At 38.7% G+C, this 26788-nt stretch overlaps 2 protein-coding genes and 1 pseudogene across 3 annotated transcripts; 1 reads left to right on the plus strand and 2 right to left on the minus strand.

The window, feature by feature from the left end:
- Nucleotides 1–2400: 2400 nt before the first annotated feature.
- smarcad1a (SWI/SNF-related, matrix-associated actin-dependent regulator of chromatin, subfamily a, containing DEAD/H box 1 a) lies at nt 2401–14894 on the plus strand. Of its 2 annotated transcripts, none has more exons than XM_066644545.1 (23): nt 2401–2841; nt 4314–4416; nt 4539–4668; nt 4989–5055; nt 5334–5380; nt 5499–5609; nt 5721–5802; nt 6886–7367; nt 7646–7842; nt 8003–8093; nt 8174–8273; nt 9523–9582; nt 9702–9777; nt 9957–10092; nt 10629–10760; nt 11327–11422; nt 11527–11644; nt 11918–12033; nt 12135–12323; nt 12416–12534; nt 12647–12829; nt 14255–14361; nt 14465–14894. In XM_066644545.1, the coding sequence occupies exons 1-23, from the start codon at nt 2700–2702 to the stop codon at nt 14524–14526; spliced, it is 2946 nt and encodes a 981-aa protein (XP_066500642.1). In that variant the 5' UTR covers nt 2401–2699; the 3' UTR covers nt 14527–14894. The 2 variants fall into 2 exon arrangements, with proteins under 2 accessions (XP_066500642.1, XP_066500643.1); XM_066644546.1 differs by having other exon boundaries at nt 4317–4416.
- A 177-nt stretch (nt 14895–15071) lies between these two features.
- prf1.5 (perforin 1.5) lies at nt 15072–17335 on the minus strand. Its single transcript, XM_066644547.1, has 2 exons — nt 16800–17335; nt 15072–16355 (listed from the first exon to the last, which is right to left on the minus strand). Exons 1-2 carry the CDS (start codon nt 17333–17335, stop codon nt 15335–15337), a joined length of 1557 nt encoding a protein of 518 aa, XP_066500644.1. The 3' UTR covers nt 15072–15334.
- A 375-nt stretch (nt 17336–17710) lies between these two features.
- On the minus strand, nt 17711–22449 carry LOC136665605 (macrophage-expressed gene 1 protein-like; annotated as a pseudogene).
- Between the last annotated feature and the right edge of the window lie 4339 nt (nt 22450–26788).

The following is a 26788-nucleotide window of genomic DNA, read 5'->3' on the forward strand; positions in this document are numbered from 1 at the left end:
ACTAATCACATATCGCTGCTGTCCAATTAAAATCATGTATCTACCAAAATAAGTTTACAGAAGAAGGGAAAACCTTTCAATGGAAATTAATGTAAAAAGATTTTTTTACCAAGTAATATAAGAGCATTTCTAGTGGTGCATAAATAATAAAATTTCACACCACATGAAGGACAGATGCTATGTTCAAAAGACGAAAAAAAAATTTAATTGATGAAAATGAAGGTACATTTTTTGCTTTTAATTGGACAACAACAATATTTAACCAAGGAGAAGCCCTATTTTATCCAATTGATTTTATCGTTGTTCTGTAGTTTTGCTTATTTTGGCAGGAATATTAAGTTTGTCACTGAGCAATGTGTGTATGTTTAAGTGAGTGATTGTGGGCCTTTGGCCTTTCACATTCAGTTTACTCCAAAACATGTTACATTTTATTAATAAACTGTAAAACAGAAATCAGGAATTTGTGTGCTCCTCAATGTCACCTTTTGATCCTGCTTAATTGAAAAAAGGGTTTATGAGAACTTGAGTTCTCACTGCAGGTTTATTCTAAGGTATTTTGTTGAGGTAATATTTAGAGATAACTCATTGGCTGAAATGTATGTCATTCATAAATATGGTTCAAAGTATTGGAATATAACATCCCTTAACACTGACTGTGTTGTGCGTTAAAAGTTTTTGAGTACCTCAGAACATTGTGATTATTTTCTTTTTCATAATAATGGTTGTATAGACAAAAACGGTAGTGACAATGTGCATAATCATAATTAAGAGCAACAAAAAATATTCCAAATCTAGCAAAAAATATTATATTTGACCAAATCTAATTTTGGCTCATTATCACATTTGCATGCCAGTAAATTCTGCACTATTTAATATAATCAGTACAATCAGTATTATTGGGCCTGATATTTCAGTTATTCAAACGTAAATGCAACAGAGTCTGCCAACCAGATTAATAAAGAATTTAGTCTTTGGCTACATATCTCTCATTCAAGTTACTGAGGTTCCATTAAACTTTGAAACATACTCTATAGTGCCCTCTCTTGAACAGGAAGGAAATGACAATGTGCCACAATTATTACTTTCTTATGTAAGTATGCCACCTATTGGACAGTGTGATTTTAGGGCTTCATTTGGGAGCGTGTGTGGACTGTAATTCTGAGAACTTGATCCTATAAGTTGAAAAGTTGAACTGTGTGTTTTATTATATTTATTTATTTGTGTGTGTGTGTGTGTGTGTGTGTGTGTGTGTGTGTGTGTTTCGTTTAAAGAATGTTGATTAGGTGTTTGATCAGACCTTGGCAGTGGAAACATGGAGGTGAATGGAAAATGAGTGAAAAGCAAAAATGTTGCAGAACAAAAACAGACGGGCAAGCAAAAGTAATAATAATTAATTATTTTAATTGTCATCATTATGCAGTGAATTAAGGAAAATTCAGCTGATTTCTGCTTTGTAATTATAAAGGCTGAAGGCACAGTGGCGCAACATCTCAGGTATCACACAGCTCCAGGATTCTGAAGTTGTGAATTCAAACATCAGTGTTTGTGAGGAACTTGCTGTGTTCTCCCTTTGTCTGTTAGGTTTCCCACAGTCCAGAACACATGCTGGTTGGTGGAGTGTCCAGAGGTGTGAGTGTTTTGAGCCCATGTGATGACTGGCAGCCTGTCCAGTATTTGCTTCTTTCTTGCACACAAATGATTCCGAGGAGGATCCCCCACTCCTAAAAATACATTTTATAATATTGTTGTTTTAGAGCCGAAATTCCATGGTGTTGATTAATTATTAAATACGATAGACCTATACCTCTGTTGCTGGAGGGAATGCTAAATGAGGATTTGTTTCTAAATGCTAAATGTTTTAGATTTAATACTGAATAATTATGTAAATATAATATGCCAAGCAGGTAGTGTCGCAGTCACACAGCCCCAGGGACCTGGAGGTTGTGGGTCCGATTCCCGCTCCGGGTGACTGTCTGTGAGGAGTTTGGTGTGTTCTCCCCGTGTCCGCGTGGGTTTCCGGGTGCTCCGGTTTCCTCCCACAGTCCAAAAACACACGTTGCAGGTGGATTGGCGACTCGAAAGTGTCCGTAGGTGTGAGTGAATGTGTGTGTATCCGTGTTGCCCTGTGAAGGACTGGCGTCCCCTCCAGGGTGTATTCCCGCCTTGCGCCCAATGATTCCAGGTAGGCTCTGGACCCCCCGCGACCCTAAATTGGATAAGCGGTTACAGATAATGGATGGATGGATGGATTCAGCAGATACTACGATGCAATTCCTTTTAAAAATGCTCGATCTGGCAACCCCGGTGGACTATTTGAGTGTACGCTGAACTGAAGTCAGTTTCTTACCGAGAGTGTGTTCTTATTGGTTCACAATGTGTGACGAAGTAATGACGAGGACTCGCTTGTGGCGGGAATAAGCTTCAGTCGAGTCTTTGGTTCAATGTTAGCTAATGATAGTACAGTTCGCCGGCATTGGGAAAGCCCTACCGTGTTAGCCTGAGTAAGGAGGTTATTTGTATTATGTAGACATGGAAGAAGTGACACGTGTTGTGTATAGTTAGAAATCTCTTAACGTAAAAATATTTACCAATTTTTTAAAGACATCAGCTCGCTACGTTAACGTTACTTCTCTGTGGAAGCTTCTACTCTGCGGTGGAGGACAGCGCTGACATTAAACCGGGGAATAAAAGCGAGAGACATGAGCTTGTTCAATCTAGATAGGTTCCGTTTCCACAAAGACAAACCTGGCGAAAGTGTCTCTTCACCGGCTGATGTTTTTCACAAACATGAGCCGAGAACACCACAGAGTAAGCCCAGCTCGAATAAAGAGAATTACAGCGGTAAGACTTAACACTAAAGGCTTATTCGAGCACCGGTACACATGGTTAGTCTGCGAAAACGTCACTGAAATTAACGGTTCAGTGTAGCGGAGTGGGTGATGATAATAATGGCCGCGAGTTAGCAGTCAGTTAGCCACCTCCTCCGTCAAGTCATCCATACAAACCTCATTTTCTTTATCAGACTCAGCACAAAATAGATTCCTCTAAGGTTTGTCTTGTAAAACCGTAGTTAACCTGACCGTTTATGGGCAGAGCTCCTCGTGTTTGCTTCGTAGTGGCCTCATTAACGTTTTCCTTCGTGTGAGGATAACGGTTTTGAAGGCCCTTGTCGTACAGTCGTTGGCACGATATTCAAATATCGAATATTCAAATAGGACGGCATGTTTTCTGTTTAAGACTAGTTTAACTACTAAAATAGTGTGCCAACGCTTTTACAATGACTTAACTTCCCATTTCGTCCTAGCATGTTCCCAAGGTCTTCCCAAAATGCGACACGCACTCTTCTACACTCTTTGTCCATTTTAACAGCTCCACATACTGTACACTAGAGTTATAGACTTGTTTACACATTGTTAAATCTCTGTTACGGAGCCCCTTAGGGGACAGGGGGGGACTATTGATTTTGCGTTTCCTCGCAAAAACACGTTACGGACTGATTTTTAGAGACGTGGCTCAGCGCGTTGACTCCAGACACGGCCGTGGAGCTAGAGCCGGTCGCTACACCTTGCATTTCGTTTTATCTGGGAATTCTGTTTTTTTTTTCTTTTTTAAAGCTGCAGTAAAAACAGGATACTATTTTCTGCCTGAACTCACTTTTACGCACGTACACACACTACTCCAATACACTACTAATAGCTACACATTTTTTCAGGTGTTCACTCTCCATTCTCTCCCACTGTTTGGAAACTGTGTTCATTATCTTTATCTCTGTACTGTACTTGTAACCTTTTCTCATCCTCATTTCATAGCAATTAACAACACAGCAACAAACGTTTCAGTTGGCGCTCCCCAATAACATATCCACGTTTTCTGCTGAGAAGAGATGCTATGTCTTTATATTTCAGTCCAAGATCAAAGTAAAATTCAACGAGCTGCTCCATAGTTCACCTGACACGCACAGCAAGCACATAATCAACAGCAATCACAGTACTACGGAGCCCACAAAGTATTTGCGGGGGAACACAAAATCAAGTATTTTTAAATTATTTTTCCCCCAGTCCCTTTAGGGGCTCCGTAATCTATCACTGTTCTTCAATGATCAGGATAATTCTCACCATTTAAGTGGTTGTCGTGTGCAAGTGTGTGCTTTGATTGTATCAGTGGATCAGACTCAGCAGCACTGCTGGAGTTTTAAACATCTCAGTCACATTAAAAAAAAAAAAAAAACGGGGGGCAGGAGGTGGTCAAGTGTAGGGACCACTGATGATGGTTGAGATGATCTTGGTTAGTGAAATATTTTGCTCTTGTCTCAGCAGAGTGCCAGGTTAAACCAGATGGCAGAAGAGCACCAGGCAAAATTCCTTGGCATGCACGGGAAGATGTTTCCTCTGATGAGGAGGTGGTTAGGAAAGTCAGGTAAGTTTTAAGCAAATATAATGGCAGTTCTTAGGCCACCCAAGAATTTGAGTTTGGAACTGTTTGTGCACTGGTTTAGTCTCCAATTATGGATTTAATGTTTTCACTGTTAAAATATACAGGGCGCCTGATTTACAACCATCAGCGAAGAAGAGAAAAGAGTGTAAAGTACAAATGGATCTGGATTTGGAGGAGAAATTAGCCAAGCTCCAGGAAATGTTTACGCATAAGAGCAGAAGTGAACTACTAGATGTAAGTACGACTTTATTTGTAACTGCTGGCCACAGACCATTGTGGCAAGAGAGAAGTAACAGTTGGATTATTTTAGTGTTTTATGGCATTCAAATTTGACAGCTTTGACAAACTCTTATCACTCTTATTATACTTTTATATATTCTTTTATTTCCTGTCAACATCATTTAAATAGTTGATTTTTGTTTTACAGCTTTATATGTATTAATAGACAAAGTAGGTTCAGATGAAGATATGTCAAAATAAATAAAACTTATTTTGTATTCATGTTAATTACTACATCTTAACTTTTTATTAAGCTTTTGTTTGTATTCCAACAGGTGATTGAGCGCACCAGCACACTAGAGGGAGCTGTAGCGAGTTGTTTGTTGGCTTATGGAGACAAAGGTATATGTCTACATCAAATATTTACCATTTGTGTCCATATGATCAGAAAACATTGCTAATTAACAAACCCTTTAATTGTCCTACTTGTATATTCAACTTGATCAATAAACAAATATGAAATGCAGTGTTGGGTATTGATTATACAGTGTGTTCATATGCTGTATAAAATAAATTCTGAACACTACAAAAATGCACTATTTTAACAGTAATAATATTACATAAAGTGAAATTGTACACATGTAATACTGAAGTTTTTAATATGTGTTTTCTGAATATAGATTCTTCTGAAGTGAATGGGTCAGGAGCAGATGATGATCAATATGAGGTACATCCAAATAAGTGTCTGAAAATTGTGAATCATTTTGGATAATTTTTTGCATTTCATAAAATTCTTAATATCAGCAACATATTATATGGTGACTTATGGTTATCTTTTTATATAGGAATCAAATTCTGAGTCGGTGACTGAAGAGGAAAGTCAGGAGCCAAGCAGAGATCATCAGGAAGCCCTGGTGCGCAAAATGAAAAAGAAAATACCTGAATTTGAAAGTGAGGTGTGTTGATGCTGATTAATATTGTATTTGGGAAACAGTAGTGCTTGCACTTCATTGAATTGCATTTCATTGCATTGGTATCATGCACATGTCTAAATTGTGTTTGAACAGGTGCTGAGGGATGTCCTGAAGGAGCATGAGTGGGATCTTGAAAATGCCTTGGGGTCACTAATGATGTTTTCTTCTGAATCAGGTCAGTGTGGTTAAATGATTTCTGGCAAGGATAATTATACACAGTTATAGTTAGGAGGATATTTTATGTATTTTTAAAATGTCTGCATAATTAAATTGTTAGCTAAGCAAAGCAATGCAGAATGGTTTGATGTGGAATACAATGGAATGAGGAATATTTTTAGTAAATATTTTGGATATCAGTTCATAGGTTGGTGTGTATATGGTGACACTTTGTTGATTTTTATCACCATTTTAAGGACATGCTGGGTTATATAGAATTTAACATCAATCTGATCTTAAAGAGGCAGTTCATAAATTTTGGGGATTTTGAGATTTAGAGAGCTCTACTGAGATTTGTAATTGCAATGAGTCCGGAAGATCATTGCTAAAACGTGTGCTGTGGTGCAGCCTCCTTTGAGTGGATGATTCTATGTATTCAGAGAGAGCTGAGCCAATAGGAAATGTCCTCAGTGTATGTAAGAGGATTAGGTTCTGTTATATTCTTATCAACAATGTAATTGTTTTTAGGCTTTTGAAGCCATTTAAATGTAGATACATACTGTCGCTGTCTACAGAACAACAAAGTATGCCCTTGAGCATGTTTTTACTTAAGCTAAAATGTTTTAATCTTTTAATGCATGTTAATGTAAATATATTTTTGTGTGAAATTGTATTGTTTCTGAGCTTTTTTGTGATGACATACTGTCATAGTATAGAGAGCAGGTTCATACAAAATTAGTAAATTGAAAATTAGGAAAATGGCATAGCGAGGATTTCTTTGAGGGGCAGCAATATGGAAATAATTAATAATGAAATATTGTTTAACTGAGATCCTCTTTCAGAAAATGTGCATCTCCGAAAACCTATCTGACCTCTCTGTTTTTAGAATTTATATGTTGGATGATTGCACAATCACATTGATGCCATTTTATAATTATCTTTAAAAGTCTTTTTGGACTGCTGTTTAAAGTCTTTGACATCTCAACAAACAAGTTGCACAGAAATATTTTTACTGTATGTATTTCCCTTATTAGTATTGTCAAATTGAGTTTTGAAATGAGGTCATTGTTTATTCTCTTTTGTTTCTGTTCCACTGTTGAAGACTTCAACCCTAAAGGAGCAAAGGACACAAAATCTAAAACCTCAGATTACTTGAAGCCAGCAAAGAGCAACCAAGAAGACAATGCTGGGAGGAAGCAAAAACTAAATTCTAGTGTTTCAAGATGGCTCTCTGCTGTAACAAGCAAACCTCATTCAGAAATAAAAAATACCTCCACTACATCAAGATCTTCCAAAACCAAAATGATCAGTCAGAGAGACAAGAAAGAAAAGGCAAATGAGAGCAAAAAAGAGCAAAACAGTGACTCAGAGGGTGAAGAAGAACTCGACAGTGAAGCTGATAGTGTGTCGTCTGATTTTGACTCAGAAGGTGAAGATAATACCTTTAATGATCATATCAAGGACCAGATACTGCAGTTTCTTCAAGAGGCTTCTTTAGATGAACTGACTTTGATATCCGGTTGTTCACTGAAGAAAGCCCAGAAAATAATCTTATTAAGACCATTTAACAGTTGGAAAGATGTGGTAAGAACTCTCTATTTTTCAGCATTTCTACCTGTGAGGTACTCTATGCATAAAAATGAGAAATTACATTTCTATAACATATAACTTGATTTTAGTAACAGTGTTTGACTGTTTTCCCTTTCAAAGAGAGCATTGTGCTTTATAAGATGTAATTTTCCAAGGTTTTGTTAGAACCTAAGATGTTCAATAAAGTGTTGTCAATTTTCTTCTTAGTCTTGCCAACTGATATGCTTTTCTGTGTTTTCTGTTTTCTGTGTGCACCTGTACCCCGTCCCCAGAATGAGCAGTTTTGTAAGGATAACAGCCTCTCTATGGAGCTGGTCCAAAGCTGTAAGATGGTGCTGAAAGAGAGACAGGTGCTGAAACAGCTCATGGGCAGGTGTGAGAGCATAGCCATTAAGATGGCTAAAGATGTCACCCAGGTCATTGAGAATGGCATGGGCTCTATGAAGCAACCATCCATCCTCAACAACAAGTGAGAAACATTTCCTGGGGAATATTGTGGAAATATTTTTTTTTTTCCAAGTATTTTTCTCATGCCAGTAACCTTTATGAATAATATTTAAATGAATTATGTTGTTTATGTCAAAGAGTAATAGAATTAAAAATAACTAATCACTTTTGCTTTCATTTAGATTTAGATTACAGCCATACCAATTGATTGGCTTGAAATGGCTTATTCTCCTTCACCAGCACAAACTTAGTGGGATCTTGGCTGATGAGATGGTAAGCGTGTCTGTCTGTATGCATTGATAATAGTGTTCAGTTAACATATGTCTAGACTCATGCATTTTCTTTGCTTTCAGGGTTTGGGGAAGACAATACAGGCAATTGCGTTTCTTGCTTATCTCTATCAGAAGGGTATTAAGGGCCCTCATCTTATCACTGTTCCTTCTTCAACAGTGGGTAAGACATGAAGCACTATGATTTCTTATTTTTTGTATGTTTGTCACTCTTAAATATTTCAGATCATCAAACAAATTTAAATATAAGTCAAAGACAACACAAACACAAAATGAAGGTTTTAAACCTACATAGCTCTGTGTGGAAAAGTTTGTCCCTCCCCTCAGTCTGGAAAAGGTTATAAAGCCATTTCTAAAGTTTTAGGACTCCAGGAAACCACAGTGAGAGCCATTATTCACAAATGGTGAAAATGTGGAACAGCGGTGAACCTTCCCAGGAGAGTCCAGCTGACCAAAATTACCCCAAGAGTGCAGCAGCAAAGCATCCAAGAAATCACAAAAAAAAAAACACAACTTTCAAAGTATTGCAGGCCTCACTTGTCTCAGTTAAGGTCAGTGTTCATGACTCCACCTTAAGAAAGAGACTGGGCAAAAATGGCCTGCATAGCAGAGTGCCAAGATGAAAACCACTGCTGTGCAAAAAGAATATTCAGGCTTGTCTCAATTTTGCCAGAAAACATAGGGATGATCCCCAAGACTTTTAGGAAAATACTCTGTGGAATGATGAGACAAAAGTTGAACTTTTGGAAGGCATGTGTCCCATTACATCTGGTGTAAAATAACACTGTATTTCAGAAAAAGAACATCATACCTACTGTAAATTATGGTGGTGGTAGTGTGTTGGTCTGGGGCTGTTTTGCTGCTTCAGGACCTGGAAGACTTGCTGTGATAAATGGAACCATGAATTCCACTCTCTACCAAAAAATCCTGAAGGAGAATGTCCGGCCATCTGTTTGTGACCTCAAGCTGAAACAAACTTGCGTTCTGCAAGAGGACAATGATTATAAACACACCATCAAGTCCACCTCTTAATGGCTGAAGAAAAACAATGTGAAGACTTTGGAGTGGCCTAGTCAATTGTCCTGACCTGAATCCTATTGAGATGCTGTGGCATGACCTTAAAAAGTTGGTTCATCCTCGAAACCCCTCCAATTTGGCTGTATTACAACAATTCTGCAAAGATGAGTGGGCCAAAATTCCTCCACAGCACTGTGAAAGACTCATTGCAAGTTACTGCAAATGATTGATTGCAGTTGTTGCTGCTAAGTGTGGCCCAACCAGTTATTAGGTTTAGGGGGCAAACACTTTTTCACACCACTGTGTGTGTGTAATTAATATATATTTATAATATTTATATTTATATATATAAAATTAATATATATATATATATATATATTTTTTTATCCTTTTAGATAACTGGGTGCGAGAGTTAGGGCAGTGGTGCCCAAGTCTAAAGGTGATTATTTACTACGGTGAGTAATTTGGTGTCATTTTAAATGTCTGCTGGTATGCAATGTTAGCTGGTGTCATTTTTATATTGATAATCTTCATAATTTGTGAAGTATATTCTCGTTGTAATGTGTTATTTCAGGCTCCGTGGAAGACCGTAAATATCTCCGATATGACATTCTCAACAAACAAGTGGAGTTTAATGTCATTGTCTCTACGTAAGTTTAGCGACAGATGTGATGCAAAGCATCAATTTTTATTACATCTTTAGCTTTTATGTATCAAGCCAGACACTTGCATTTTGATGATTTATTACAATGTTGGCATATATAGTACCTTTGCCCTAACTTGTATGATGAGGTATGTATAATATGATTTTTGTTATTTTCTTTGATAGATATAATCTAACAATTGGGAACGAAAACGACCGCAGTCTCTTCCGCAAACTAAATCTGAAGTATGCTGTGTTTGATGAGGGTCACATGCTGAAGAACATGAATTCGCTACGATACCGCCATCTCATGGCCATTAATGTGGGTGCACTTTGATTTTATATAATAGAGCAGAGTTTCCAATGTAGGGGTTGCGAGTCTGTGTAGGGTTTCTGAAGGACTGATTTTCTTCAATTAAGAATATTCCTTTTCGGTTATTACTTACACACATACAATGTGTATACAAATGTGTATATAAAGAACTGTCATATAAAAATTAAGTAAAATTAGAAGTTTATAAATATAACCAGGGGTGTAGAAACTGGTTTAACAGTTGAGTTTCCTTCACTTTCCACGTAAACACTCACATTTCCCTGAAAAGATTTTTATTAGCTCACTCGAAGTAAATGGGTGAAAAATCAGGCCAAAATTACTTAAGATGCCTCTTTGAAATAAATTAAAAATATGGATTTGAAATGTTTGGGGTTAAAGTGTGTGTGTGTGTGTGTGTGTAAAATGCATTTAAGATAATTTGCTCAAAAATGAATCCCTTTTTAAAATTATACTGACAATTTCCATCAGATTGTTCAATTTCATTTAGAAATCACTTAGTAGCATTAATTTTGATCTGTCTGTAGGCTGAACACAGAATACTGCTGACTGGCACTCCCCTCCAGAACAATCTACTGGAACTAATATCTCTGCTCAACTTCATCATGCCTTCCATGTTCTCCAGCACCACCTCCCAGATCTCCAAGATGTTCTCCACGGTAGGGATGTGGAGTGAGTGGCCCAGAAATTGTGTGAAAACATTCAGAATTTGTTTAAAAACCACAAGCATGATCACATCAAATTGGAGAACAAATAATCTCTCTCTTGAAGCAGAAGTAGGTTTTTATTTATTGATTTATTTATTTTAATAGGTTGTCTGGAGAATAATGATTTAACATAAATTTTAAATATTCATAAAACACAAGGTGCTGTTTAAATAGTTCGTAATATTTTCACAGATTTCTGCCACTGGCCAGGGTTCTGACAGGAGTCTTTCACTGCTGAGCCACAGTGCTGTTATGTCATATGCAATTATTTTGGGGTGGATGTGACTGGAAATAGACTATGAATAGCGACTATTATTGTTTATTATTGTTATTGGTCATTTACTTATTTTGCACTTTTTATCATTTACATCCCTTATCCTTCATATTTTAATTTACATAGCATACAAGAGACTTAAATTTAAAAGACAAAAGTTATTTTATACTAGTTCGATTGTTCAGAAAAGGCAACTGTAGAATTCACATTATTCATTTATTTTGCCAAACGTCTTGTTTGTTAGAAACCATCAGAAGAGGAGAGTAGTTTTCATAAGGAGAGGATTGCACAAGCCAAGCTCATCATGAAGCCTTTCATCCTAAGACGAGTTAAGACTGAGGTAATAACTACCAAAGAATGAGCTATCTATACTTACAAGCAATGTGAGAGCATTTAAAAGCCTTTGTGTTACATACCATGATTCGTTATCTAATATTTTCGTAGGTGCTGAAACAACTACCTCCCAAGTTGGAGAAAGTTGAAATGTGTCCCATGACTGAGTCACAGCAACAGCTTTATGATAAGCTCTTCAGTAGGCTGAAGAACACAGTCAGCGGAGAAAGTATGTAATCAACTCTTGTATGCTCACATGACCTAAAAACAAAATCATGACTTAAGCGTAATTAAGCTTGTTTTTCTTCTTTTTTCTGTTTTGTCAACTTGTCCACACTTGGATTAGGGTGACATCTTTCTGTGTAGTTGTACCTTTTTAGTTCTACAGAGGGTGTTGGGGGCAAGATTAGGTGCTTTCTGGCCTGTCTAAGTAAAAATAGATTTAAAAAAAAAAAAAAACAGATCTGTTAGTCATTCATTATTGTCTTTTGTGTATTTTCAGAGCGTGAGCTCTGTAATGTGATGATGCAGCTGAGGAAGATGGCTAATCATCCACTTCTTCACCGGCAGTACTACACCACAGAGAAACTTGCAGCCATGAGTCAAGCCATGTTGAAGGTCTGGAAAGGGACTTTAGAGTTTGTTATATTTACAGTATACCTTATGTCTTACATAGTGTGATGCTTTTTGATGGAGCTTTTTTGTTGTTTTTCCTTTAGGAACCAACCCATTATGATGCCGATCCTTTATTGATCCAGGAAGACATGGAGGTCATGTCAGATTTTGAGCTGCATAACCTGTGTAAGGAGTACAGCTCCATCAGCAGATTCCAGCTGGAAAATAAACTACTCCTAGACTCTGGAAAATTCTCTTTGCTCAATGAACTATTAGCAAAGCTAAAAGAGAAGGTAATGATGCATTTTGAGATATGGTTAAGGGATTTAATCATACATATTTATTAGAAGTTTCTAATGGCACATTTGTGTATTTGTCTCCTCAGGGTGACAGGGTTGTACTCTTCAGCCAGTTTACAATGATGCTGGACATCGTGGAGATATTTCTGAAACACCTTGGTTATGCATATGTTCGACTGGATGGCTCCACACCTATGGCAGAAAGGTTAGCATGTTGCACACTTTGCTAGTTGTTTTTTATTTTTATTTATTTATTTATTTATTTTTTTGTCATATTAAACAAGTGACATCTGATATGCTCTCCCTGTCTATACTAGAATTGGCCTCATTGACAAATACAACACAGATCCTGAGATATTTGTCTTCCTTCTGTCAACTCGTGCTGGTGGCCAGGGAATCAACCTCACCTCTGCAAACACAGTGATCCTCCATGATATCGACTGCAATCCTTTCAATGACAAACAAGCAGAAGATCGTTGTCACAGAATGGGGCAGACCAGGTTAGCAATGTGAATGAAAGTGTAGATTTTTCAATGCTGACTGTAGCCCAACACAAAATTACCCTTGGAGAGGGTTCATTTTTAGACTCTTATTTCTCTGTGATCCAAAAAGGCCCTAAGGGTTGCAACAAACAAATACCTTACTCACTTCCTGTTATTAATACAGTCATCAGTGTAAATCTAATGGAAAACATCTTAAAATTATATCTTTAGCAGGGGACTTCTCTTAAACGAGTATGAGGAATTTGAGTGCATTTTTTTTTCTTTCAGTCTTAACTCTCTGCTTAAGGTGGATAGTGGGAGGATTAACTACTTGGCACTTCTCACACATGCTGTTTTAGATGTTATCTTAATTTTGACTCCAAACAAAAGTTTTAAATGCAAGGAAATGCACTGACATTATTTTACGTATATTATGTAATTAGCATCTCAAAGATTCTGGTTTGCTATTTGTCATCATGTTTTATATTCTTTTATAAGAGTTTACAACTGGGCTATAACTTCCTAATTATGCTCAGATTAATTTGTGTTCACATAGAAACATACATTACCCAGAGTCGTGACCATTTTTCCATTCACACAAGGTTCGAAGTAAAGACCTGTTTTCCGAAGACTGGATTTCTTTTAGCGACATAAGTCCATCCAATTGACAGACCTCTCCTTTGAGGATATGTGACTTAACTGACAGAAGAATGTGTATACATTGTAAAGAATGTATCTTGTTTTGTGTTGTTTCCATTCGGTTAGTGTGGCACTGTCAAGCTAAACCTTGCTGATGTTTTGAGTGATACGTATGGAGTGAGATCACTGTCTTTTATGCGAGAGCGCAAACACGACACTAAATCGAGCAAGTGAGACTCAACGAGCACACAGAATCAAGAAAACCGAGCGAAGACAGCGAGAGCAGAAAATCAAGCACTGTGCTCGCTTCCTGTAGCTCTGCGCTCTTATTTCACTGTTTTCAGTGTGCGCTCCAGTTTTTTTCTTCGTTTCAAAAATTTGAGCTGTTCGCTTCTCGGTATTAACAGGAAATACGTCATAGATTCAAAACCTGGTATCAGATTCCTAGTGATGGCACCCTTGTATCTGAAGCTTGAAGGCATGCACGCACAATTCTCTCATGTTAAATACCTCATAAAGCAAGCCCACACAAGCCTCGCTGAAAATGGTTAATTACTCGAAGCTTCATGACACAGTGCACAGATTTGAGAAGTGAGCTCTAATTTTTGAAGTGAGGAAAAACTGGAGTGCACAGGAAGCGAGCACAGTGCTTGATTTTCTGCTGTCACTGTTTTCACTCTGTTTTCTTGATTCTGTGCGCTCGTTGAGTCAGACTTGCTCTATTTAGTGTCGTTTTTGCGCGCTCGCATAAAAGACAGTGACCTCACGCCATAGATACACAAGTTTACTAATGTCTTCTTGCAGGACTGTGCAGGTTATCAAACTAGTTAGCAAGGACTCCATAGAGGCGTGCATGCTTCGTGCAGGACAGGAAAAACTCAAACTGGAACAAGACATGACTACTGATGAAGGTGAGCGTATGCCATGGGTTAAAATATATCAAACTTTTTATTTACACATTCTTTTTACTGCTTTTAAGTGTAGAACCAATTATGAATGATCTTTTCACTGAAGGTGATGAGGACAACATATCTGAGGACATGGCAGAGCTGCTAAAGGTGTCGCTGGGTCTTTGAGGCATCTGAGGATTCCTGTGGCATGACTGTTCTGTCTTCAAACACTTCACTAACATGACAGGAGTGGTTTGTACCAGTATGAGAGCGTCAACTGATGGACTGACATGAACATCTCAGTAACTGATGGATTTCTATAAATTTGTGATAAATCACGCACAACCTCTGGGTGGAGAAAGGTGAAATATCCGATACCAGCCACCCTGTGATGTTTACTATACTGTACTGTAAGGCTTACCTCCTCTTCCATATACCCCATTTCAGCTCAGGCTGAAAGAACAAAACTGGCTGGTTGAATTCGTGTCTCTTCTTTAAGTCTTTGATGTACTGTAGATATGTTCTTGTTGTATTTATATAAACATGTCCCTGTCAAATAAAGGCATTTTATAGTGTTTATTATGAGTTAGGTTCTTGACTACGAGGGTCTAAATTGACTTATATACATCTCATTTTTAAAATTACAAAATGAAAAATTATAATAGTTTGTATTCTATACAATTTATCCAAATAATACAAAAACAGAGTGCTTTGTAGTTGAGGTGCTATTTGAGGGGGTGGGAAAAACAGTGAATAGACACTTTCAATTTGAATTCATTTGTGCACTTCATGGACATGCACGTTTGTTATTAAATATGTAGATTAATGAGGAAAACACTGCAAATTATTGTATCAAAATGCTCATGACTTGTAAAAACTAATTACAGGTTGCTTAAGTCTACTCTGTGCATCTCAGATATACTAAAGTTTGTGACATTTGAAGCAAGAGCAGTTCAAACATGATGATGATGATGATGCCATCCAGTAGATTCAGTTATGCCTTTGGGGAGTACCTTCCACAATTTTGGCCTGTCAGGTGAGCATCACACACAGCACTGTATGTAAAGTAAAAAACTCCATTCTTCAGTTTACAACTGTGGGAGTGAGTCCCACGTTCAGGCTGGACCACGCATCTTCCCACGAAATCATTATACAATACATCACTGTCCCACACCTCAAATATTAACTCATGGCCAAACTCAATGGAACCAAAATTGTAATTAATGTTCCATTGTGGGTCATTGTCATCGATCAGTACTTCAGTCTCTTCATACATGTTATTGTACCATACTTTCACATAGCCGTCTGTACGAGTGAAGAAGTCTGCCTTTAGACCTGCAGCCCGGTTTACTGCCACTCTTAACGTACCACGCCCTGCCCTGAGAGGACAGCAGTTGTGGTCCAGGTTTGACACTGGTGTGCAATCTTGGTTCTGCCTCTGCTCCACAGAAAGCTCATTCTCTTCAATGTACTCTGTGATCGCCCTCTTCAGACTGGCACTTATTTCTTGGTCAGTTACCAGATGATGGAGTGGAAAAATGGCATATGAAATGACATCTGGGTTCTCATGTAAGCTGTTCATCCAACTTGTGTAGGCCTCAGACGGGCTTTGAAGCACAAGGTCTGGAAAGTATTTTTCACCTCCCAAAACCTCAATTTTATGAGTCATGAATCCCTGGTAGAAGCCCATACTCATGTCTTCTTTGAGGATGTTGGAACATTTATTAGAAAGTGATGCATTTGCAGGCAGGAAACCTAGAGACACCTTTAACTCAATGTTCAGACAATTCTTTATATCTGACTCTGAGAAGCCTTTTAAGGTTGCGAGGCACGTTCGGAAGGCTGTGACTCGTCTCACGCGTCCTCCTAGATGCACGTGACGAATGTAATGGGTGCCATATGTGTCGATAGTCCTGCGGTACTGGAACTTAGTTGTTTCGTCGTAATGTCTAGGTAGTCGAAGTATATGTTTTGAGAATTCTGCACTGAGCTCTGGGTGATCTTTAACCCTGTAACTGGGGAGAAAAGGAAAGGTTCATTGTTTTAGCTGTTTCAGACATTTATACCTAAATATAGCTATGACTCTACCACTCTGTGCCCAGTAATTGTGGTCATCAAGGTCAAGAAATATCCTGAAGGATTATTTTAAAAACAAGGCAAAAAATTTGGTATAATTAAGATAAAGCGTAGACATTCTAAATACGGGTTATTTAGAAATTATTGTTATTGAATTCCTCCCCACCACCCCCTTGATGCAAATTGAGCCATTTGGACACTTAAATGTATAATGTTTGAAGGTATTTTGCTAACTATTTATTGATTTATTTTTTGCTTGTTTGTTAAAAAAAATAAGAAGAAAGAAAAGTGTCAGGAACCTGGGGTGGGTGCTTAGCTAATGAGTCATGAGTATGTTTTCCCACACAAACAGGAAATTTAAAACCACAGCCATCTGTGCTTACCTATAGTATGTGCAGCTGATCTCATGAAGAGCAAAGGTTGCTTTGTCCATCATATGCTGAGATTGAGCAAACTTGGCTATATCTGAACGGCTTCCTCCCAAGATCACTTTGCCTAGATCATCCAGACTAAGGTCCATTCCCCAGTTGTTATTGATGAGCGATGTTGAGCTCTTGATAAGTGTATCGATAGAATGGTGAAGAGCACTTGATAGCTGTTTGCTGCAGCGGCTAAAGGGACGCCAGTCCAACACCGCTGAGGGCAGTTTCTGAACCTGCCTGCCCTGGAAGCGGTTCTCGCACAAAGTGCACGTGTTATTGTCAGCAATATGGGATTTGACGTTTATCACATAGGCCCCGTTACGCCGCATCCGGACCACGTCAAAGCCTTCACCTGCTAGGTTATATCCAGGGACAAAGGGGGCTTTCTCACATTCTGATGGGGCTCCTGTATGGCATCCTGAGTTCTTGTGGCACAGAGCCAGAATTATGGCACTGCAGAATAATAGGTGCACAGTACGGTGTTTCTGATGACCCATGATTTCTTCTAAAGAAGGGATATAAGGATAACATGAGGTCACCTCTATTACAATAAATACAATATTACAAATGTTCCATAATATATTGCAGTTTTGTATGTTCCAAGGGAGGTTGAACCAGCAAACTTTGCAGCTGGCCAAAAATGCTAAAACAGATATTAAGATAAGTCTGCAGTGCCTAGAAACATGGCTTAGAATAGTCTTTAACACAAACTGACTTCTGGCTCATACTGTACAGCTCAAATGCAATATCGTGACAAATATATAGGTTGTAGCATGCTCACTTACCCGGTTAAGCTTGGTTTTGGCTTTTGTCCCAAGCAGCCACTGCTGAAATGTCTTATGTAAAAGCTTGAAGCAAGAAGTATTTTGCTTTCAGGCTGCTTTTTCCATTGCGGGCAGATTTTGTCCGCTCGCTGGATTTGTTTTGATATCCAGTGCCTCCCAGATGTAGAGTGGGGGAGGGTTCTCACGAGACTTTCTGAGGCATGAGAGGATGTGTATAGACAGAGGAAGGATTATGTAGAGAGATGAGGCTTGATGAGCTCATGTGTTAATAAACTACTTCGGTATGCAGTAAGTGTGTAAAGGCAATTTAATGTCTTGTTTTTTTTTCTCTAAAAAATACTGTTCTTTACACTAAAAGTGGCTGAGCTAAATTGACTGAGTGTGGTATCAAACAAAGTAACTTGTTTTATTAAACTGAAATCCCAAAATATGTAATCAGTTTAAACAGTCATTAGCTGTTTCCAAAATTGTGCAGTGGGAAAATATTTTGTGAGTGAAATATAACAAAGCAGCCCACTAAAGTCTCTTTTTGTTGTGAGGTTTTGATATGTCTTCATGACTTAATTACTTTAATTTCCTTTTAATGCTGTTACTCTGAAAGATTCATGTAGTTTTCTGTCGGATAGCGATCCCTTTGAAAGAAAAAAGTTGGAAAGAAAACCATACACAAAACAACATATGGCAAATGATATAAGATACAAAACTGTTAAACACGGGATGGAAACCATGGACAGGTGAAGTAAATCACATAACTGCAGGTCCTGAGGGGTGTTCCTTGTGTCCAGTAATAAGTGCCTTTCAGAAGTGGTCAGAGTAAATGACCGGTTATCTGTTGACAGGTTTATGGGCCACACGAGCAGCATCACATCTCCCACTCAGTATTGTGATACTACTCACCAAATCATAATTTATTCATTTTGGTCCTATTTTGTTGTTGGTCACAGTAGTAGTCACCATTGCCATGCAGTTTTGACGTCTTAAATTAAAAGTGCTGATTTGTGTGTATGTAGAATAAGTTACTCACTTCAGACAGTTTTTCTTTCTTGCATTTTATTTCATCGTAATGTGCTGTAGTTTTTTTTTCCTTGTTTTGCTGTTTTTTTTACATTGTCTTTCATGTTTTTTCAGTGATGAGTTTCAGTTAATTTATAGTTTGAATTGTGCATATTTTAAGATTTTAATTGGCTTTTAAGGTTTTGTGATTGTTTCTTTTTAACTTTCTCTTTTTTTCTCTCTGTAATATACCCATTGAACAACATGTAGCGGGGTGTTATCTAAGCAATTTAAGTGAGTTAAACTAAACACCAAGTTTTTGACTAAGTCCAGAGGAGGGTTTTAAAACAGTGAGAACACACACTGAATTGGAATGAGCATCATTATATTCAAGGCCATCAGTGTACAAAAATAAAATAACAGTAAAAATATAAAGAATAAAGAATCCCTTTGCCCTTTCTCTTTGTTCTATAGTAAGTCGCTACCCGGGTAGTCTTTTGTTTACCCCTTTTTTTAGTGAACGTTTAGGTTCAGTCAAAAATCATTTAAGTTTGTCCGTGTATTGAGGTGTGTTTTGTGAGAGTTTGTGTGTCTGCCTCTCCTCTCTTTGTCTTCTGCTGCGGCCTGTAGAATTACACTACACTGAAGGCCAAACAGGATCACAGTGTTCACTGGCCCACCGTCACTCATTCCCTTGATCAAAACTTGACCATAACAAAAACCCTGAGCAGTAGAGGCACTATATTACTAAATTTAACCCTTTTGTATACAGTGCCAAATTTACAGGGTTACAAACAGATTGCAAGAACGTAATTAATATAGAATCATACGCAGTATAGATATTTTAAACATAAAAAACACTTTTTAAAAACAACAACTAAAAAGACAAATTGAACATGTAAATTGTCCTTACAAAATAGAAGTCAGAAAGGAATGTATTGTTATTATAGTCCATAGATGCTTTTAAGAATCAAACTAAAGCAGATTTCCTTGACTGTAATTACGCTATGACTCTCTGACTCTCCCTCCACACTGGTCTCACATTGTGCTGCATTTTGAATCTCCTCGTAGCCTCTGTCTCTTGTGAACCTGGAAATTCTCCCCTTTTTCACTGCTAATGCTGCTATGGCTAATGCAACAGCAATCAAGCATAGAATACCAAAATCAACTCCAACCATTCTCCCTGTACTTTGTGAATTGTCATCAAATATTTGCAACATTTTAGACATGTCCATCCAAATATATGTGCTTTGACTCTAACCCAAGCTTGGTCACCTTCAGTGATCACAGCTACGGTGTTTGTGGCTAACATACTTATCACTGGAAGTTATTGTGAAAGGTGGAAGCTGAATGGGCAGTAACTCACCTCGAATGAAAATACCTGATTGAACACAATACAGAACCTGACATCCATCGCTTATAATGGCTAGATGTTAACTGAACTGTGGTGGGCAGCGATACTGTTTTCCCGCTAGCACATTGGTAGACTGGCAGCTAAAGAAACCTCCAAAAGGTACAGAAAATCTGGTGGCTGTCTCAGTCACTGCTTAGAAAAATCATATTGCCACTGGAAAAAAAATTTTGAGCAAAGAAATTGAGGGCAAGATCGCAATTTGGATAATGAATTTTGAAAAAAGGGCCATAGAGGTATCTAGAAAATTCTGGAGCTACCCACTTTGTGACGCACCAGTATGTTTTAACTTTTGCTTGCCGCACATGGTACAAGTTTTCACAAACTTGATGACAAAAGGTAAAGAAAAACCAATATGAATCACACTTTTCATGGCACTCATAGCTATTGTATGCTCTTTCATGCATTTCAGTTCATAGTAGTATTTTAAAATATGACCGTTGCCAGGATAAAGAGTCAGTTGCTGGGTTTTTTGCTTCAAGCTCCTGACAGATTTCACCAGCATCTGAAGTTAGAGGTGTGCACTGCTGGTAAACTCCACCAAAGCTAAGGTTGGTGGTGGGACCCTCACAGGAATTATCGTCTACATTAGCTTGGAAGTTGAACTTCTTAAAATCTGGTTTAAATGTCCAGGGTGAGTGTTAATTTTGTAGTAGCGTTCTATGGCCTGACTCACTAGAAGAGCTAGTTTATTCACTGTTGGAGGATGTCTGGAAAGACTGATGGATTGAGGAAACAGTGAAGTGGTAGTCCACTTCAGTCAATAGCTACTAGATTGTTTAACATGCTCTCTTGCCATTTCTGTAGTTGTAGTAGTGTTGCCAGGATTAAAAAAAAGCCCTATCATGACTCAGTGTTATGGAATGCATAGTGTTACTTTGGTATGTTCGACTTCCAGATGTTTGTTCAGATTCTTTACTGCCTGTATTAAATTCAACTTTGTTGAAAAAGTTGACTTGATCTGAAGCTGAAACAGAAGACTGGGAGGACACTGCATCAGAGACATATGATGATTTTAAGTAGTCCCCTTCTGCCAAAGTGGCACCAGCATAACCAATAATCAAGTACCATCTTCTCTGACAGATATACCACCTGTTGGATTTGGTTGTTCTCAAATGTGTCTGCGATTTCCTTGACCTGACGAGCAAAGTGGGTGTCCAGGGTGAAATCATGATAAGCCTTAACAGTGTACAGATGGTTGCGTACCTAAGGGAAGGAAATAGGGCGTGGAACACTTGTTATAAGTCTGTTATGAGAATGCATACGTAGTAGTAAAGTAGACTGATTTTTCATAAAGGGAATCTTCATTAAAAACTCTGGGTTCAGGGTTTATACTGTAATTATGAATGGATTTCAAATAATATTTGTGTTCAGCTTTTTAAAGAGTCAAACCCTCACCTCCTTGTTTTGACAAATATAATGAGTTGATTCTTAAAATTATTAGCATTGTTTACATTACTTTGTCTCTATATATTTATTTTTTAGTTCTAGCAATGCCTCCATTTTGTACACATGCTCTAACACAACATACCATAAAGCTTACTAAATATTCAGTGCATGAAATAAAAAAATCATGACATAGCCACAGGTTCTTATTAAAATAATAATAATAATAATGTTCTTGCACTATGAAGTTTACTAAGATAAGAAATACGAATACTGATTTAAAATTCTTTACAGCTATGATAATTAAAAAGTTCCAAAATATAATAATAACCATAGCTATTGAGGTGTAAGAAGTATTCCCTCTAACAACAGAGTCAAAACCTTTGGTTTATACAGCTAAACCTAGCCTGGATGACTCAGTTATGAGTGGGTCTTTTGCTGTAGACAGCTGGTGACAAGGAAAATGCAGGACATACAAATGGTTGATGGCATGATTGAAATCTCTGTCTAACAGACTTCCTGCGACATTAAAAGTATATCCAGAGGTCAGAAATACAGAATCTTAAAAGAGCTCACCTGTACTCTGGATGTGACAGAATTTTCTTTCACTTGATGGGTTTTCATGCGTTGGTTCTCGCTGGAGAACTTGCTGTTGAGCACAGGGAAGAAGGGACCCATCTGCATTAATGGAGTTTAATGTGGAATTTTCTGTTTGAGCCATGAACGAATGATATCAGAATTCCTCTCCCATCCATTATCTTTCTGTGGGATAACAAAGACCTCATCTGGAATAAAGTACACGCCGTCCTCTGTGGTCTGGCACTTGGATTAACTGATGTTCATCACTCGTTCCATGCCCAGGTTACGCAGGTACCCAGCCACCTCCAGGGAGGACCTCCAGTGTGGGTGCGCTGCTGTTTTTATGGCACTCAGAAAATCTGTTGCTAGAGCCACTTAGTGAATGGCTAAGCAGATGAAGATTACAGGTACTGAAGAAAGCAAATAGGCCCAGCAGAGGGAGACTTCTTGACTTCATGACTGTCAGTGAAAAACTGCTTTGAGTCTGCAGTGCGTAGGACTTGTACTTTATTTTTACGTGATTTCTTGTCACACACATTCTTGCAAAAGATTATGCACAAAAGAACTTGGAATCTTATTATTTGCACCTTGTAAATTTTTTTTCCCTTTGAAGGAAAATATATTTGTGTAATTATTGAAAATATATTTAAAAATTATATAATAATAATAATTAATTACAGCATTCTTCCCAAACTTTCAAAATGCACTGTAACATGGTAATGTTCCATCCTGTTACCTAGAAAAGAAAATTCATGACTTCATCATTTCATTGTTTTGCATTCCTTTAAAAAATCATCCAAAAGCCTGTATTTTGCTCCATATTTACAGCTATGTTTGCTGTAAATCATGATTCTTTATGAAATACATCTTTGCCCTAAATGTGATCTCATGCCCTTCACCGACACATTGGTCCCGTTTATGTAAAACCTATAAGCACATGACATGTTACTTATGAAACACTGTGGTAATGTGGGGAGGAGTGGTCAAGAGGTTACCTGAGAGGTGTTGTAGAGACATAAAAAGACTCGGCTCCTTTTAAGTGTTTATTGTGACACCACAACCAAACACAAACAAAAAAAGACCAAACAATATATACGATATTTACACTCTTTGTTCTGGTAGGAGCTTGCTATGGTGGGATTGGCTGCTACCACCTCGCTAATTTCAGCAACTTTTCAGCAAAGTGCTCTCCAACCAGTCTCTCTCCCCATAATGTGCTCCACTGCCTTCAAATACCCTTTAGCTTTCCCCGGACTAAACCAACAGGTAATTAGCTAAAAGGCAGGTGGACAAGCAAACTATAGAAATGGCTATTTACTTTATATACATTTATAACAGATCATTCAGTCGTAACATAAATGCATAAAGGGATGCCCAGGTAAGTGTATTCATATACAATGTTAGAATCTATATTACATTGTTTCTTTCTTTTTTCCCTCACAGTTACCCCAGGCCCCCCTGCCCCAGGACAACCCTTGGTCTTTCCCTCAACCCTAAGTGTCTGGGTGGCTTGTGCGCTGCCATTCTTACAGGAACCATGTAAGTACAAAACAATGACATTCATGACATTTTTCAGTGACTTACTCCTTTCACATGATAAGGGATATATCTCTATTCTGGTGCTGCTTGACCTTAGTGCAGCGTTTGATACCATAGATAATGTGATGCTCCTTGATAGGCTGGAAAATCTTCTCATACCTTATCGCCCGCCGCATACATTTCGTTTACAGGATACACGTCTACTCTTAGTTTCTCACATTAAGAAAAACATTGCAGGAGGAAGAGCGTTTTCTCACAAAGCTCCTCAACTCTGGAATAGCCTTCCGATTACTGTTCGGGGCTCAGACACACTCGCAATCTTTAAATCTAGATTAAAAACCTATTTTTTCAAACAAGCTTTTGGTTAATCACTCATTCTCAGGTTACTCCTTCTCTATTAGTGTTAGAGCTGGTTTTTATATTATCACTACTTTGTATTAACCCTGTCATACTACCATAGCCACAGCTTTTTTAGTTAGCTTTCTGGTAACCACCAACACGCTGTCTGTTGCTGGGTTCTCTTTCCTGACCTGTGGAAACTTTTTTCGCAGGACAATTTTGCCCGTTCTTTACCATGAACCTACAAACCTCTGTATTTTTATTTGTTCCCTTTGTCTGGTTTTCTTTCTCCTGTCTCATGCTTTGAGATGTCCTGCTGTTCTCCAGGTGTTGCCCTGATCCAGCCCCTGTGTGTCCTGTACAAGATCCTGACCGTGTCTCATCTACACTATCATGCTTGGCCATGGTGTTTTATCTCAGATTAACTCTGCACCTACTTTTAACTCACATAGAATCACTGATCACCACCTCCTTCCTTAGACACATATATCACTAATATTCTACATTCACATTACTATAACCCATTCATCTGTTCACTTTTACTTCTGCTCTGTTCTCTGTTGTGTCTCCAGTGTCGACCCGAGGAGGATGGGTTCCCCGTATGAGTCTTGGTTCCTTCCAAGGTTTCTTCCTTGTGTGCTGAGGGAGTTTTTCCTTGTCACTGTTGCCCCTGGCTTGCTCATAAGAGACTTGGACCTTCCTATAGATCAGTACTCATCATTGGTTGCCAATACTATGCCTTTATTAGGCTCATTCTCCTCTCTCAGTCTGAACACTGCCACAGATACACTCTGCTCTACGCTGAGCTCCTGTTTGGACAGTTTCTGCCCTTCGACATTTCGCATCATTCATACTAATAAGCCACGGCCTTGGCTAAAAAATGAGTCCCTCCGGAAGCTACGTTCCAAACTCCGGGCTGCTGAAAGGAAATGGCATAATAAGGGTATTCTGTCCAATCTATCTAACTATCAGTTACTTTTGGCTTCCTTTTCAGAATGTCTCACATCTGCCAAAACTGAATTTTAAATGAGAAACTTAGTTCGCTGACAGATTCCCGAAGATTATTCACAGCATTCAGATCGCTGCTGAATCCCCCACTTCCTCCTCTGCCTACCTGTCTCACAGCTGAAACTTTTGCCTCTTTTTTTTCTGGGAAAGTGGCGGCCATCAGCGGTCAGTTCACAGATCCACCCATAGTCTCTGCTCCTCTGTCTTTATCGGTCAAGGAAAGTACATTCACTTCATTCACTCCTCTCTCTGAGAAGGAAGCACTGGCCCTCCTAACACGTAGCCATTCTACTACATAGATCTACATTTTAGATCCGATTCCTACAAACTTTCTACAAACCATTGCAACCACAATTATCCCAGCCATCACGCATGTAATTAATACTTCCCTATCCACTGGTGAATTTCCACTTACCTTCAAACAGGCCCAGGTGACACCTTTACTTAAAAAACCTTCTCTCAATCCTGCCCTGGTTGACAACTATCGACCGGTCTCACTATTGCCTTTTATTTCTAAACTCATAGAAAGGGCAGTGTATAATCAGATTTCTGACTTTCTTCTCCAGAATAATCATCTAGATCATAACCAATCTGGTTTTAAAAAGGGACATTCCACAGAGATGGCTCTGTTGTCTGTGACTGAAGCCTTAAAAACCGCCAGAGCTGCTGGACAGTCCTCAGTGCTCATTCTGCTGGACTTGTCAGCAGCCTTTGATACAGTCAATCATGACCTACTCCTATCTACACTTTCAAACATGGGTATCTCAGGCGCACCACTATCATGGCTCAGATCCTACCTTGCTGATCGTTTTTTTAAAGTGTCATGGCTTGGACAGCTGTCTTCATCGTGTCCACTGTCCACCGGTGTGCCCCAAGGCTCAGTACTGGGACCCCTCCTTTTTTCCATCTATACCACCTCTTTGGGCCCAGTTATTCATTCTCATGGTTTCTCCTACCATTGCTTTGCCGATGATACCCAACTCTACCTGTCATTCCCGCCGGATGATTTTTCGATCTCAGCACGGATATCTCATTGCCTCTCAGATATATCCTCATGGATGAAGGCACACCATCTTCAACTTAATCTTTCTAAGACTGAACTACTGGTGGTTCCCGCTAAACAGTCGGTCCAACATAACCTCACCTTAACAATCGACTCACTCTCACTGTTTCCGGCAAAGGTTGCTAGGAACCTGGGAGTTATGTTCGACGACCAGCTATCATTTTCACATCAAGTGGCCTCTGTTGCACGCTCCTGTCACTTTGCACTTTACAACATCAGACAAATTAGACCGTTTCTATCCCAACATGCCACTCAACTCCTCGTGCAGGCTGTGGTCATCTCGCGTCTTGACTACTGCAATGCAGTGCTAACGGGCCTACCAGCCTGTGCTATAAAACCATTACAGATGATCCAGAATGCAGCAGCACGTCTGATCTTCAACAATCCAAAAAGGGCACATGTCACCCCACTGCTCACTGAGCTCCACTGGCTTCCGGTTGCTGCTCGCATCAAATATAAAGCCTGCACGATTGCTTACAAGGTGATGACAGAGCAGGCGCCCTACTACCTGCATTTGCTTCTAAAGGCCTATGTCCCGCCTCGGCCACTGCGCTCCTCCACTGAACGTCGCCTTGCTTTACCCAACATCCGCACTAAGCAATCCAGACTGTTCTCTTCCATAGTTCCCAGATGGTGGAATAAGCTGCCTACCTCCACCAGAGCAGCGGAGTCCCTCGCCGCTTTTAAGAAACTCCTAAAAACTGAGCTCTTTAGAGAACACCTGCATTAGCCAGTATAACTATCTGATGCATATAGACATAATCTTTTAATGTTGCATTGTTTAATGTTTTAATTTTTTTTATTTTTTGTACTATCATTGTAAGTCGCTTTGGATAAAAGCGTCTGC

The sequence above is a fragment of the Hoplias malabaricus genome, chromosome 14 (assembly GCF_029633855.1).
Source record: "Hoplias malabaricus isolate fHopMal1 chromosome 14, fHopMal1.hap1, whole genome shotgun sequence".
Taxonomy (NCBI): Eukaryota; Metazoa; Chordata; class Actinopteri; order Characiformes; family Erythrinidae; genus Hoplias; species Hoplias malabaricus.

Excerpts from the sequence above, each read along its gene's own strand:
- smarcad1a (XM_066644545.1), top strand. The coding sequence starts at position 2,700 with ATGAGCTTGTTCAATCTAGATAGGTTCCGTTTCCACAAAGACAAACCT. Across the intron at positions 11,423-11,526 it reads TAAGACGAGTTAAGACTGAG|GTGCTGAAACAACTACCTCC; the intron begins GTAATAACTACC and ends ATATTTTCGTAG. Across the intron at positions 12,830-14,254 it reads CACAGAATGGGGCAGACCAG|GACTGTGCAGGTTATCAAAC; the intron begins GTTAGCAATGTG and ends GTCTTCTTGCAG.
- prf1.5 (XM_066644547.1), bottom strand. The coding sequence starts at position 17,335 with ATGGGTCATCAGAAACACCGTACTGTGCACCTATTATTCTGCAGTGCC. Across the intron at positions 16,356-16,799 it reads ATCAGCTGCACATACTATAG|TTACAGGGTTAAAGATCACC; the intron begins GTAAGCACAGAT and ends TTTTCTCCCCAG.